This window comes from Syngnathoides biaculeatus, chromosome 7, assembly GCF_019802595.1.
Source record: "Syngnathoides biaculeatus isolate LvHL_M chromosome 7, ASM1980259v1, whole genome shotgun sequence".
Lineage (NCBI taxonomy): Eukaryota > Metazoa > Chordata > Actinopteri > Syngnathiformes > Syngnathidae > Syngnathoides > Syngnathoides biaculeatus.
Genome location: NC_084646.1, coordinates 13,656,880 through 13,671,826, shown reverse-complemented (window position 1 = coordinate 13,671,826; position 14,947 = coordinate 13,656,880). Strand labels below are relative to the sequence as shown.

Sequence of the window (14,947 nt, the reverse complement as noted above, 5' to 3'; positions counted from 1 at the left end):
CGGAAGGTGTGTGACGTCAGTCGAAAACTATCTATAGAAGAACTTGAGCGCCTTCAATCCCCCCAGTGGCTATCCCGTGCAAGCTAGCTAGCTGTGCTAACTTGCCCCAAAAATTATCTTCACTTAGGATCGTCCAATGGCACGACCACTTTAGAGTGCCTCGTTGTCTTCCAAGGGTGTGTGCTCATCATAGATATAGGTGGAAAAGTAAGGCGGCAGGGGGGAAGTCAATGAAAACGTCTGACTTGAATTCCAGTGTAAAATCAATCCAATGTCACCAGACTGTCCCTGAAGGCAACAATATTGACAATAAGCTCTATTGCCCCATCTAGGGGACCAGATGGAACTACAAATGCTGATTCAAAACCAAATAAATACATAAATAAAGTTTGAGTGATTTTGCACTATCATTCCAATTTTTAACCTGTGAACGCTTTAATTCTATATAGAGAACATTAAAATACAGAGACAAAGAGTTTCACATGTATTTCCTAATAACTTTATTCTGTAAGAATATTCAAATGTGTTTTAAGAAATGTTGTTTTGTACAATTACTCTATGAATAAAATCTGATTCTTTCTCAAAAGCACCGGGTTTCGGCTTCGAAACAGACACCTGCAATGTCCTATTTACAAAAAAAAATTCACTGTGGCGCTTGTAGTCAGTCCTCACTGCAGCCTTGAAATAGCGTTTCGGATTTAATTACAATGTTTCTTTTTTTTCTTTTGGAATCGTTATAAAATGTTCAACTTTACAATTTCAGCATCCTTTTCCCCTCCCAATCCACCTCCACGTCGCTGACAAGGGCTATTTACAAGAGGGGGGATTTGACAGGGGTCATGTGATCTGATGCGGCGCCTCCAGCATCTCCATGAGGAAGGTGTCGATGGGCGTGTCCCCGATCAGCTTGAAAAAGAAAAGGTGCTCCAAGCACTTGAGGCCGATGGAGCGCAACGCTGGCAGGCGGAGCAACAGCTTGGCGAACCTGAGCAAAAACGACACACGCGCAGTTGTCGGCGACACAATTCATGATGGAGACTTGCAAGAGATTTTTGTCACCAACATATACTCACAAATCGGAAACTGCGGATTCACATGTTCGCAGATTCTTTTTATTTATTTATTTTGAGATTTTTTTGGGGGGTCTTTTTAATATTACTTTTTTGAGAGAAGACTACCCTAAAATTATTTTTAATTATACCATCCTAAAAATAAAAAAAATAAAAAATGATTTCAATGCAATATAAATTTATACCCCAAAAATTCAATTAATTCATTTTATTTGTTTTTAAACAGGCGGCTCGGTGGATTAGCTGGAAAGTGTTGGCCTCACAGTTCTGAGGACCCTGGCCTTGCCTGTGTGGAGTTTGCATGTTCTCCCCGTGCCTGCGTGGGTTTTCTCTGGGCACTCTGGTTTCGTCCCACATCCCAAAAACATGCAACATGAATTGGACACTCTACATTGCCCCTCGGTGTGATTGTGAGTGCGACTGTTGGTCTCCATGTGGCCTGCGATTGGCTGGCAACCAGTTCAGAGTGTACCCCGACTCCTGCCCGTTGACAGCTGGGAAAGGCTCCAGCACTCCACGCGACCCTCGTGAGGATAAGCGGCAAAGAAAATGGATGGATGGATGCATGTTTTTAAACATTTAAACTACTTTAATTCCTTTTTAAAAAATGCCTCTTTTCCATAGTTTATCATAATTAAGACAAATATCTTTTTGCATTTTGTGTTATCAAGATGTGGTCTTTCCATAAAATACTTTATAATTACCAAGCAATAGTACAAAGTTTGATAACGTCACCAAAAAAAATGTGCTGAATTGAATTGAGGAAATGCGAAAGTGGTTCCCACCTGCCCGGCTGGTCCGGGTATTTGTGTTTGGTGTAGGACTCCAGTGAGGCGTAGACCTTTTCTCTCAGTGCCTCCACCTCCGTTGGGTTGGACAGGCCTTTTGCATCTGAATCAAATGCACAGAGGATGAGACGTGAAAACACAACAACAGCGACAGTCACAGAAATGACACTCACAAACATTATAGTCCTTGGATTCCATTTTTTTCATTCGTGTTATTATTTATGATTATGAGTATTTGTATTATATTTTCTACATAAATAAAACATTTGAAAATCATATCTCCCATTGCCCCCCCCCATTCCATTTTGTGTTTCTGAAAGCGTCGAAAGAGTCATTCTCAATGTCTGTGGCGCTATCTAGTGGTAGGTTAAAGAACACTTTGGCTACATTTTTAATTGATAAATATTTGACTTAAATGTTTTTAATAAAACAAAGTAGTATTTAAATTATATAATTATGGTACTATTAGAAGTCCTGTATTCATTACTTAATTATTTTAGTTTTAGACATGTACATGTCTTACTAATTACTAAGAGATTACCTGGATTAGTTTTCTTTTTATAACAGGGTGCTAAGTACATGCACGTTTTTTTTACATTATAACTTTGAAACTGAAAATATTTTTTTAGGATGTAATATTTCTTAACTCTGGGATTTTCTGGGATAAAATTGTCAAATCCTCAATTTTCATTTTATTTCAGTCGAGTCCCCAATAAACATCTAAGTACATAAATTCTAATGATGGTACTGTTAAAAAATTGTCTACATAAGTTTGAAAACTGGAAATCTAGATGAAGGACATAGTTTCTTAAATAAAAATTACAGTTCACAATTGAAAATAAATAAACTGAAATACTCAACATATATTTTAATATAATAACGTTTTAGAATTTTAATAACAAAATGAACACTTGCTGTAATATTTTTTATGGATTAAATGACAAAATTGTAAAATCCCTTTGATGTTTTATCAAAGTACAGCTTGAACATTTTGAAGATAAATTTATTTTCTCTTTAAATAATGAAATGTTATTCAATGTTATGTTTATCAAATAAGGGCTTTCCATCATTTTCTGGACGATTTTTGAATGAACTCGGCAGAGCCTAAGAGTCACTTGCAATCCAACTTCTTGGTCACTTCTGCTAAAGAGGTAATAAACATATCGTGACAGCAGAATATTTTCAACCCTTTAAGCCTACCGAAATTATCAAAAAAGTGAGAACGAAGAGAAAAAAAATGAATGCGACCACTACGGTAAATAGAAAAGTAGAATCTTTTCTACGGCTAAAGTCATGCTTGCTTGTGGCGTTGCATACAAAAATTAAGCAAGCTCTCGATATGGACGAATTTCCGCATCCATAATTATGCAAATCGTGACGTAGACAGGGGTATTCTAAGGTGAGTGGTTGAAGAAGCACTGACCTGGGTTGAAGAGGACGATGGCTCGCAAGCAGCCCAACTCGGTTTTATCCATCTGCATATCCTTCATTTTGGACACGAGCTCTGTCAGGACTCTGCAGTGATATCACATACATAAGGTAAGTCAAAAATTAAGCAAAGGAAGCCATTTGAAATTCCTGGTTAACCCACAAGTCAAAATTTTTTATTGGCATATCCTGTATCATTTCAGGTTGATAATGAAACCCTTACCCAATTCTGAGAGTGTCAGTGAAAACCCCATTAATCAATATATTCTCGGTCTTATTATTTTTCGTTCTTTGCTTCTGACCTGTCAAAAATGGAGCCCACTCCGGCGCTGTGGGCGCTGCTCCTGTGCACGTGGAGGCCCGTGGCCAGCAGGATGCCGTCTTTCACCGTCACTGAGCGATGAGAAAAGGACGCGATGAGCAGCTCGTTCCAACCTGCAAGAAGAAGAACAAAAGCAGCCTAAGTCAAAAGACATCGTTTCCATGGAGGAAATCAGATAGAGCTTTGTGAGCGGCGCACTGAAAAGATAAACCATATGAGGACTAAGTTGGTGTTTGTTTTTTTCCATCTGTCCATTACCCGACCCGCTTATCCTCACAAGAGTCCTATCCCAGTTATCTTTAGGCAGGATGCGGGGCACACTCTGAACTGGTTGCAAGCGAATCGCAGGGCACATAGAAACAAACAACAAGTTGTAACCACAATCACACCTACGGGAGCGGAGCCAGGACTGAACCCTGGACCTCAGAACTGTGAGGCCAATATATTCTGCCACTGTGGCGATAAACTATGACATTTTATCTGGGGAAAAACAACAACAAATACGTTTTGCGAATATAAAACTTAACTTTCATAAGGTTACAACTACATTCTCGTACTGTGAGCATTTTTATTCCAGGATGGTTTTACAACCAGTATGAGGACTTCTTCATGTAGGCATATCTTTCACCAGCAGAGGCCAGTGCTCCCGCACGCACTGCTGGGACTTTATCTTTGATTTTTGGCTCTACTACCCCATTTAGATTAAATGGTAAATATATCAAGTGAATATCAAGAGACTTTTATTGACCGCCCGCCCTAGAATGACCAATTCCGAAAAAGACCAATAGCGGTATAACAGCTATGTTTTGTGTTTAGTATATTATATACAAACTCAAACTGGACTGTAACTTCAGAGTCCTATAAATCATATGTGTTATGTTGTATCATGTTAAAAAGTGCATACCACCTACACTTGTACCAGTATACCAAGTAAAAATAAAATGAAATAAAATAAAATAAAAATCATTCTAAGTCACGTTGTACCTTTTCTTGTCCACCAGAGGACAGTATAATTACTTTCACAATAAACACACCAACAAGAAGCTCTTACCTGGGTACAGTAATATTACTCCTTTGCAAAATACAAGGTGTATATTTCTGTGACTACTGTAAAGTACTCAGTCTACAACTGTTGCCGCATTGTTTGTGTTTAAACGTGACTGCAACGTTGAAACTGATTACTTTAACCCACCTATTGTGTGTTAGCTTTAAGCTAGCAGACTTTTGTAAATTATGTGGTTTAGTTAAATACACAACGTGTTATTCCCTTTAATTTTTGGTTTTACAGTAAAATTCAACTGGGAATTTCAGTAAACAGCTTAAAGCAAGAATTTGGACGAATCTCCTGTTTGATGCTCCTAACTACATTTATTCTCACATATTAAGACAAAAACAATCTAGACATTACAGTATATGGTGAGAAATTCCCCAAGTTGGTAACATGGACTTTGCTTTTGTAAACTAGCTCCTCTCTACTTTCAGCCATGGTGTTAGTGGAAGCAGTGCACATCAGCTGGCAAATATGTTACTTTGTTTTGGACATCCATCCATCCATTTTTTTGCCGCTTATCCTCACGAGGGTGACAGGGAGTGCTGGAGCCTATCCAGGCAGGAGACGGGATACAACCTGAACTGGTCGCCAGCCAATTAATGTTGCATGTTTTTGGAATGTGGGAGGAAACCGGAGTGCCCGGAGGAAACCCACGCAGGTACGGCGAGAACATACAAACTCCACACGAGCGGGTCCGGGATTGAACTCGGGACCTCAGAACTGTGAGGCCAACGCTTTACCAGCTGCTCCACAGTACCGCCTTGTTTTGCACAAATTATGTAAATAAATAGTTATATAGACAAGGTAGGGTTACCTGCTCGTAAAAGGATGACCTGGTCATCAAGGGGGAGCTCGGAAAAGTGGGGGATCCTCTTGGCCCACTCCACTAAAGTGAAGAGCTGCTTGTCCGCTGCTTGGCAGATGTTGGTGACGGGGTCGTTTGTCTACGGACAGACGAACGGGAAGGTTGAGCAGGCATTCCGGAACAAAAGTCAAGACAACAGAAAATCTGTACAGCAAGCCTTATTTTGGGGTGTTTTGCACAAGATCGACATGCTCCTGAGACTTATGAACAAGTTTTTGGCAAGCCTGAAGTATTTTGGACCACATTGATAGGAATATCACAAGAGTTCTTGCTCCAGCGTGGCGCAATCGCTCCTGTAAATTCGAAGGAGATCATTTGGAAATGGAGACCGAAATAAACTGGACCGAGAAATGGGTGTAACGATTGGACTCTTTGATCCAACCTTCCTCTGGCTGAACAAAAGTGACTTATTGTTGTCTTGATATGTGCATTCAGTCGACTGAAGATAAAAAAAAATATTCACCTCTCACGAACCTCTGTTATCTCAAACATCGTGGATTGAATAGCATTGCTGGTAAACTAACAATAATGACTTTTGAATCTATCTATCTATCTATCTATCTATCTATCTATCTATCTATCTATCTATCTATCTATCTATCTATCTATCTATCTATCTATCTATCTATCTATCTATCTATCTATCTATCTATCTATCTATCTAGCTAGCTAGCTAGCTAGTTAGCTAGCTCCTTATCTAGCTAACTAGCTAGCTATCGTGAAAAATGTTGATTACTTGATGCAGTCACTTCAACATATGTTCTCAAGTTCCTAGTTACTAGCGAGAGGTCTGGCACCATTTTGTAGTAACTTGGAGTGTTATAAATAGTAAATTGCTGTCGGTTAAGGTAAACCAGTCCATAGAAACAAAAACAACAACGCATAGGGTGTAGGTAAATTTTTGAATACCAAACCGCAAATTGGCGCGGAGTCACTGTGGTAAGTCGTCAGCATGATAACATTTGAAAGGGTACGAAAGTACGTGGTGCCAATGTGTCGCTCGCTGCGAAGAACCCTTACCGAGTTCCCGGGGCTGCCGTCGGAGCACGTCTCCGTTTTGGGCTCCACCGCCAGCTCGGCGTCCAGGATCTTGTCCACGGGCATCTCGTCGTTGAAACTGCTAGTCGACTCCACCTCGTTCTCCCCGCGCTCTTTCCCACGCTGCCTCTCTTCCTGTACCGCTACAACACGCACCAGGTCGGAATTTTGCAGTCATCACGTGTGTAACACAACAGATTCAGTATACAGTACGCTCCTGAGCTCATGTTATCAAAACACTAACACTAAATTAACCATCCTAAAAAAAAATACTACAGTCCAACAGAAAGAATCAAATCACTTTTTAAAATAGAAATAAAAATTCGAACTTATGAACAGTATTTGATTGATTGATGAATCTATATGGAACAAGTTTCACTTTATGAGTTGAAGTCATTGAAATAAATGAAGTTTTTCTACCAGTTTTAAATTGACTGATTTGAACCACACGTCAAATGGGCAGGTGCACAATGGCTATAAGAAATCTACACACCCATGTTGCACTGTAGTTTTTTGTGATCTATTGTAGAAATGAGACCAAGACAAACCATTTCCAAATTTTTTCGACAATAACAAATTTTACTACGTGATTGGAAAATTTTCTTGCGGTACGATGAAATCAAGGTGGAGCGTTTTGCCCAGAATTCCAAACCATATGTCAAACGCGACACTCCTCATCAGCACCGTCCCTACAGTGAAGCATGGAGTTGGCGGCATCATGTTTTAGGGTTGTTGTTCCATCCATCTATTTTCTTTTGCCGCTTATCCTCACAAGGGTCTTGGGGAGTGCTGGAGCCTATCCCAGCTGTCAACGGGCAGGAGGCGGGGTACACCCTGAACTGGTCGCCAGCCAATCGCAGGGCACGTCGAGACAAACAGCCGGACTCACAATCACAACTGGGGGCAATTTAGAGTGCCCAATTTAATGTTGCATGTTTTTGGGATGTGGGAGGAAAGCCACGCAGGCACGGGGAGAACATGTAAACTCCACACAGGCGGGGCAGGGGTCGAACCCGGGTCCTCAGAACTGTGAAGCCAACGCTTTAGCAGCTGCTCCACCGTGCTGCCAGTTTCACTAACCCTCTCGCAATTTTTTTTGTCATCCAATCAGGTGGTACAAGTTGTAGGTCACATTGTTGGTGGGTTTTAGCTTGGTCTCTTTTTTTATATCACAAAAACCTGTCCATTGAGCAGGGGTGTGTAGAATTTTTAAATCTGCTGCACCTCATACAGCAGACAGTGAGTGTCAGCTTATGATGTATAAATGATATGACAATACTGTATTAATTATGACTTATGGGAAAAAATACATGTAATATTTTTACATGTTGTTCTCTCAACTTCTTGTTGTCGATCATAAATGTACCCCAATGCCAAGTACCTTCTCTTTTCATGCCCATGGCAAGGCACTTCTGGTAGCGACAATACTGGCAGCGGTTGCGCTGGCGCTTGTCGATCAGGCACTCTTTGCTGTCTCGACAAGTGTAGGTGAGATCTTTGCGCACGGTCCTCTTGAAAAAGCCTTTGCAACCCTCGCAGCTGTAAACGCCGTAGTGTTTCCCTGCACGCATACGAAAGGATACGTGTCGTCGATAGCGGAAGGAAATAGTGACGTCGGGAATCCGGCCTCTATGTCACCTGAGGAGCGGTCCCCGCAGATGGCGCAGATGTGCTTCGACATGCCTCCCGGGCTCGGGCACTGGTAGTTGATGCCACCCAGGTTCTGCAGGCCCGGCGGGGGCTTGATGTCCTCAGAGCTGCTGACATTGTTCATAGAGTTCATCTAGCAAAAAATGAGAAGTGGACAAGAGTTGAGGGTGAGTGGAGTGGTCAGCTAAGGGTGAACTGGCGAAGGAAAGGAAGCAGAGGAATGGTGTTGGGTGGTCTCGTGACATGTTCCTGTTTTTTTTCCCCCCTTACTTTTTTGTCCTCCTCCGCTGACCATTGTGTGTCCCCCGCCCCACCGACACCCAACGACACAGCCACAATTTTATTGGGAAAGTGTGTCACATGCCCGCTCAGTGGGAGGGCTGAGTGTTTTATTTTTTTTTAGGCTTGTCATGCAGGTTTCTAAATGTTTCTAAGTCTGGGAGTGGCACATGAGGCCAGTCACATGGTCGCCAGCATGTTCAGCTCTCTGACATAAATTTATGTAACTTGAAGGGTTGGACATCGTCTCTTGAGTGCGATTGAGTCAAACTTTGACTTTTGCCCATATATTAGCTCACTTGAAAGTCTTGCAAAAATGTCACATTACCATTGCAAAGATTATGCAACTGCAATAATATGATATTTTTTTTATTCACCATTTGCCATTTTGACATTCATTTTGCTTCAACTCTCCAACATCTTATCCAACTTTTCAACTGCCCAAAAGAAACAACTTAGAGGCAATGCTGTTCTAAAAAAAAAAAAAAAACCAAAACAATGGCGTGGTGACTCAGCTGGTGAAGCATTGGCCTCACAGTTCTGAGGTCCCGGGTTCGATCCCGGACCCGTCTGTGGGGAGTTTGCATGTTCTCCCCGTGGCTGAGTGAGTTTCCTCCCACATTGCAAAAACATGCAACATTAATTGGACGCTCTAAATTGCCCCTGGGTGTGATTGTGTTTGCGGCTGTTTGTCTCAATGTGCCCTGCGATTGGCTGGCAACCAGTTCAGGGTGTACCTCGCCTCCTCCCCGTTGACAGCTGGGATAGGCTCCAGTAGTCCCCATGACCCTCGTGAGGATAGGCGGCAAAGAAAATGGATGGATGGAGCCACTTTAACTTTAAGTATGTTTAATTTTGGCCAGGGATGCTTTGTATTACTTTTCCCGCCGTTTTTGGTTTGAAATGCAATTCAATTAATTTTTCCAGAGTCAACACAATTCCTGTCTGTGTCAATTATTTGATTCAGTAGTTGCCTAAAATCAATTTAAATGAAACAGAGTTGTGTGGTAGGACCAATATTTCTACGCTATTAAAATGTGATTCATCAAGATTAAATAAAGGCACTATTTAATTAGATTACTTTTTTAATTGAGTCCTAACCCTTCAATTTATCGTGAGTAGGTGTAATTTGTAATACATTATTGTTAATATCCATCCATTTTCGTCACTGCTTATCTTCACGACAGTCGCGGGGAATGCTGGAGCCTCTCCCAGCTGTCAATGGGCAGGAAGCAGGGTACACCCTGAACTGGTTGCCAGCCAATCGCAGGGCACATCCAGACAAACAGTCGCACTCACAATCACACCTTGGGGCAATTTAGAGTGTCCAATTCATGTTGCATGTTTTGGGATGTGGGAGGAAATCGGAGTGCCGGAGGAAACCCACGCAGGCACGGGGAGAACATTCAAACGCCAAACAGGAGGGGTCGGGATCGAACCCAGGTCCTCAGAACTGTGAGGCCACCGCTTTACCAGCTGTGTCACCGCGCCGCCTATATTTGTTATATTATTATATATTGTTTCACATGGGGGAAATTTGAATAAAATTTGAAAAATGCATTTTTTTTCATTTTCATAATCCCTTCCTTTGAGCCTCTTATGCTGACAAAAGCCAACCAGAAATGTTTTTCTTTTTTTTTTTTAATGTTTACGTGCAAACATCTGCATCGCAGCTGGAAACGCTGACCGACAAATGCCTCTCTGTCCTACATATTTGATGCGGTCTGACATAAACGACCTCCGTCTCAGTCACCTCGGGCTTTTCCTATCACTTATTTACAATGTGCACTCTCGTCTGACGCTGGCCTAGCGGTGGACTCATCACAGACCTCGAGGTGGTGACCTACCGGCTGAGACGAGCACGCGTGGGATTCGGCTTTCTGTCTGCACGCTCGCCGTCCGCACGTGCCCCCGAGGCAGACACTTGTACTTAAATGAGCCCTGCCCCCTTCAGCAGCTAGTGCTCTTCAAAACACCCGGCCACAGAGTAGACTCATAATTAATTTCACGTGGGTACACAATACAAATCTAAACTGCTGATCAAATGTTACTTCAGCTCCAGACATAAAAACATGCTTCAAACAGAGATAAGCACCTTTTAAGGTTTATTGACGCATCATACGTTCTTTATGCAATACAAGCTATGAAAAACATACAGCAGCATGTGAGTAAAATGTTTTTCTGGACTTTTTCACTTGCTGAGACTCCTGAAACTAAGAGTCAATATGCAGAGGTCTCCAATAATTTGTTGCTACAGTGGTGCACGTACCTCAAAATATTTGAATCTCAAACCATTTTTCCGCCTCAAATTTTTTTAAAATAAGAAAAATAGCAGTCTGTAATACTATGAAATGGACATTTGGCTGCTCCTTCTGCATACCTTGGAGACCTGGGAGTATTATAATACAGGCATACCGATACAGCTCCTCGAAAATTGCAGCAATGCAAGTTGTTCTTTGGAGAGGATAAAGAACATATGTATTCAGTATCTGTCTACATGAGTTGTGGCACCATTTGTGTAAAAAAAAAAATATATATATATATATATATATATATATATAAAACTTCAAGCGATGAATGAATATTTGAACACAAATGGTGGCGCAAAACATAGACAGATACTAAATACATATGTTCTTTTTATATATATATATATAATATATATATATATATATATATAAAACTTCAAGCGATGAATGAATATTTGAACACAAATGGTGGCGCAAAACATAGACAGATACTAAATACATATGTTCTTTTTATTTATATATATATATATATATATATATATATATATATATATACACACACACACACACACACATATATATATATATATATATAAACGGAGGGAGAGAGAGCGAGAGATGCTATTTGGTTGCCTGTCTATGGCATTTTGACTTGGTAAGTTTGACAACTATGTGATTTACTGGCTGGATGCGAAATGCAAAAAAAAAATGTCACAAGTCTTGCATAAGATTTCTGTGTGCTTGTGACGTAGATAGGAAGTAATTAGTATTATTTTTAAATCTTACATGACAACTATATAAAAATGTTACTAAAACATTATCTGTTATGTAAAGATTCAAGATATTATCCACAACTTTATGATGGCTAAAGTCCAGCTTGATTAAATTTCCATGATTCCTCATGAAAACTTTTTTTTTTTTAACTAAATAAATCAAACGTCCAATCTCCTGGGAAGAGATTGCATCACACTTACACTGTGGTTCTGCTTTGTATTAGTTGTCATTTATTATTCATTTGGTCAAAATGTTATAATCAGGTCTGGATTGCCGGCAAACTGAACATCCTCACAAAAGAATGAGGAAAAATACTGGACTTTGTGTGTGCGGTCCTACACCTTAGTTGGCTGCAGAACAAAATAAGATGTGCAGAATTCCATATGACACAATGACCTCATAATTGGGTATTAACCCTGAGTGTCCCTTCAGGCATGGATCGATACAGTCCGCAACGTACGATATGGACAGTGTCATGTCTGCGGTGCCGGACTCTGTGGGACATTCAACAACTTTCTGTGGCTAAAGTTCCATTGATCCTCCATTAGCTCGCTGTCATAGTCCGATATGCCGGACAGAAAAAGGCGGAGCAATCTTGAGGCATGTTCCATTAATTTTTTTCACGTACAAAGTGGGCCAGAAAAAAAAAAAAATAGTAGCAGTGTCATAAATGATATAAACTTGAAAAATATCCATGCTCTCTAAATGATGAGGATATAGTCTTTCGCCACTGAAATGAAATGCAATTACCATTATTCCATTGCAGACATCCCCCCACCCTCCAAGAATGTTTTTTAATTAAAAAAACAAACAAACTATATGTATTAATTTATTTTATTCAAAAATTCTATGATTAGATCAGCTGGTAAAGTGCTGGCCTCACAGTTCTGAGGATGGATTCGATCACGGCCCCATCTGTGTGGAATTTGCATGTTCTCCCCGTGCCTGCATGGATTTTCTCCGGGCACTCCAGTTTCGTCCCACATCCGAAAAAACATGCAACATTAATTGTACACTAAATTGCCCCAAGGTGTGATTGTGAGTGCGGCTGTTTGTCTCTCTGTGCCCTGCGAATGGCTGACAACCAGTTCAGGGTGTACCCTGCCTCCTGCCCGTTGACAGCTGGGATGGGCTCCAGCACTCCCCACAACCCTCGTGAGGATAAGCGGCAAAAGAAAATGGATGGATGGAATTCTGTGATTAAATAATTAAGTACAATGTGAAGAATTTCAGTTTTTGCCACATTGATTGGTTCAATTCAACGGACATTGTGCTGCTCCTTTTGATGTGTCTTTCTTGTCCACCTGGTAGCAGTATAATAAAGAGACTCATTTGAAAAAGAGTCTCACAAGTGACTCAGTAAACTATAGAAATATTAGTCATTATTCGCAAAGGATAGCGTGTATATGCTTGCGAGTATTGTATGTCTGTCTACATGTGTTGCTTAAAGTGTTGTAAAAATAATACTAGCTGTTCGCCCCTCTATGGTGTTTTGCAGTTAAACATACTTTAGCAAGGTAAAGATATATTTCTAATACACAATGTGTAATTTTATTTGTTTGATGTTTAGTTTGACAGTCACCTTCAATTGGGAGAGACAATAAAGGCTTTTTTAAAATGAATTGTTCATTGTTTGCCTAACTGCCGCTTGTTGGGATGAGTTGGAGTTCACTGCCATCAAACAAGAACTCCTATCCTAAATTTTTGCTTGCTACACAAAGAAATAATAATAACAACAACAACAAAAACCCATCCAAACAATGGTTAAAAAAAAACCTAAAGCCGAGTCACTCATATCTCAAGGCACCACTTCATTGCTTTTGTTAAAACAGTCCTCGGACTTTTCTGACACACCTCATGTATAATGTATGTATGTACTAAAAAAAGAGGGTGCTGCAACACATTGAAAAGAGCTAAATATGGAGCACGAGCATTACAAAACCGGACGATAGAAACAGACAAAGGCTGGAGACACAGAAGTAAATAGAGCATAAGAAAATACACAAAGATAAAGGCTGCTCTTTTCTCCTGCGCCTCTCTCTCTCTCGCTCTCTTTCTCTCACGCAGTACTTCATTAAAGGGCTCAAGCGAGAACTGCACTATAAGCCCGCTCACATGATAACAGACACAGGGACGACCTCAAAGGCCACAAGTTTAAAGGTCAGAAAACGGTGAGAACCGGCATGACGAAGGTCAAGGTATGCAAGTCCAAGACATTGGGAACGGCTTTTACATTTAACCTTCGATTCGAAAGCAAATGGTAAAATGTTTTAACATGAATGGGAATATAAAAAGTGAACTTCTTGGAGAAATAAGTACAACTGTGGTAGTGACATGTAATCGCAAATGTATTTTGTATTTTAAATCCATCCCATCCTGTCTATTGAGCCAACACGTGCATCAATTCACAAGCATTTTTTTTTTTCCTCACCTGCGGACTCCCGAGCGGTCCGAAGTTCATGTTGGGCGTGGACGGCAGCGATACGGCGGGCGAGCCCAGAGACGAGGTGATGACGGAGTAAGGTGAGGCCAGGCCGTTCATAGGCGAGCCCATGGTGGAGATGGGCGACGGCAAGTGTCTGGAGTTGCTGATGACCGACGGGTGGCCCACCATGCCGCCCATTTGCTGGGCGTGGGGGTGAGAATGGGCCGTGCTCATTGGCCCAGTAGAATCTACAAGAAGAGGGAGCGTTTGATGAGGGCGTGGTATAAAGAGATAATATGAATCAAAGTCAAGTACAATTAAAAAAAACAAAGATGAATGGGCATGAATATGTGAATGGATTACATATCACTAGTAAATGGCTGATTCAGAAGAAACGTGGCGGATTGTGACTCCATGCAAGGAGCACAAATCTGAGAAAAATCTAACAAAGTATCCCATAAACTGAATAAAATCTCAAGATATGAATGCATAAGTATCATTTTAATGGCACAAATGGATGGATAGGGATTTAACATGGCATTCTCATTCCACTTGTAAAACTGGACTGGTGCCTTATCTAACAAGTTGAATTTGTTCCCTGACGACTTCCGTAACTTACACTTAACACCACATCATCTTTTCCTTTTCAAATGAATAGTAATGGGATTAATCTGTTCCAACCTTTCCATAAACACGGAAAAAATATGCATGTTCTTTTTAATAAGGTGGATCAACTAGTTAAACCGTTAGCCTCGTAGTTTTGAGGACCGGGGTTCAAATCCCACCCCCGCCTGTGTGGAGTTTGCGTGGTCTCCCTGTGCCTGCGTGGGTTTTCTCTGAGCTCTCTGGTTTCCTCCCAGATCCCCAAAAACATGAAAAGCTGAAGAACTAAGTGGAAAATCTTTGTATTTGTTATAAATTGAATTTTAAACTAAATGATTTGAAAAAATTGGACACTCCAAATTGCCCCTAGGTGTGATTGTGAATGTCTCTAAGTGCCCTGCGATT

At 40.8% G+C, this 14,947-nt stretch overlaps 1 protein-coding gene across 2 annotated transcripts in view; it reads right to left on the bottom strand.

Moving 5' to 3' along the window:
* Positions 1–483: 483 nt before the first annotated feature.
* Positions 484–14,947, bottom strand: part of rxrgb (retinoid X receptor, gamma b) — a 38,826-nt gene continuing 24,362 nt past the window's right edge. For both annotated transcript variants that reach the window (XM_061825720.1, XM_061825719.1), the window contains exons 2-10: positions 13,946–14,187; positions 8,201–8,345; positions 7,944–8,123; positions 6,545–6,705; positions 5,474–5,603; positions 3,589–3,721; positions 3,282–3,373; positions 1,856–1,961; positions 484–985 (exon numbers count right to left, since the gene is read on the bottom strand). In XM_061825720.1, the coding sequence (XP_061681704.1) occupies positions 838–985; positions 1,856–1,961; positions 3,282–3,373; positions 3,589–3,721; positions 5,474–5,603; positions 6,545–6,705; positions 7,944–8,123; positions 8,201–8,345; positions 13,946–14,187 (1,337 nt within the window). In that variant the 3' untranslated portion in view covers positions 484–837. The remainder of the gene's footprint in view (positions 986–1,855; positions 1,962–3,281; positions 3,374–3,588; positions 3,722–5,473; positions 5,604–6,544; positions 6,706–7,943; positions 8,124–8,200; positions 8,346–13,945; positions 14,188–14,947) is intronic.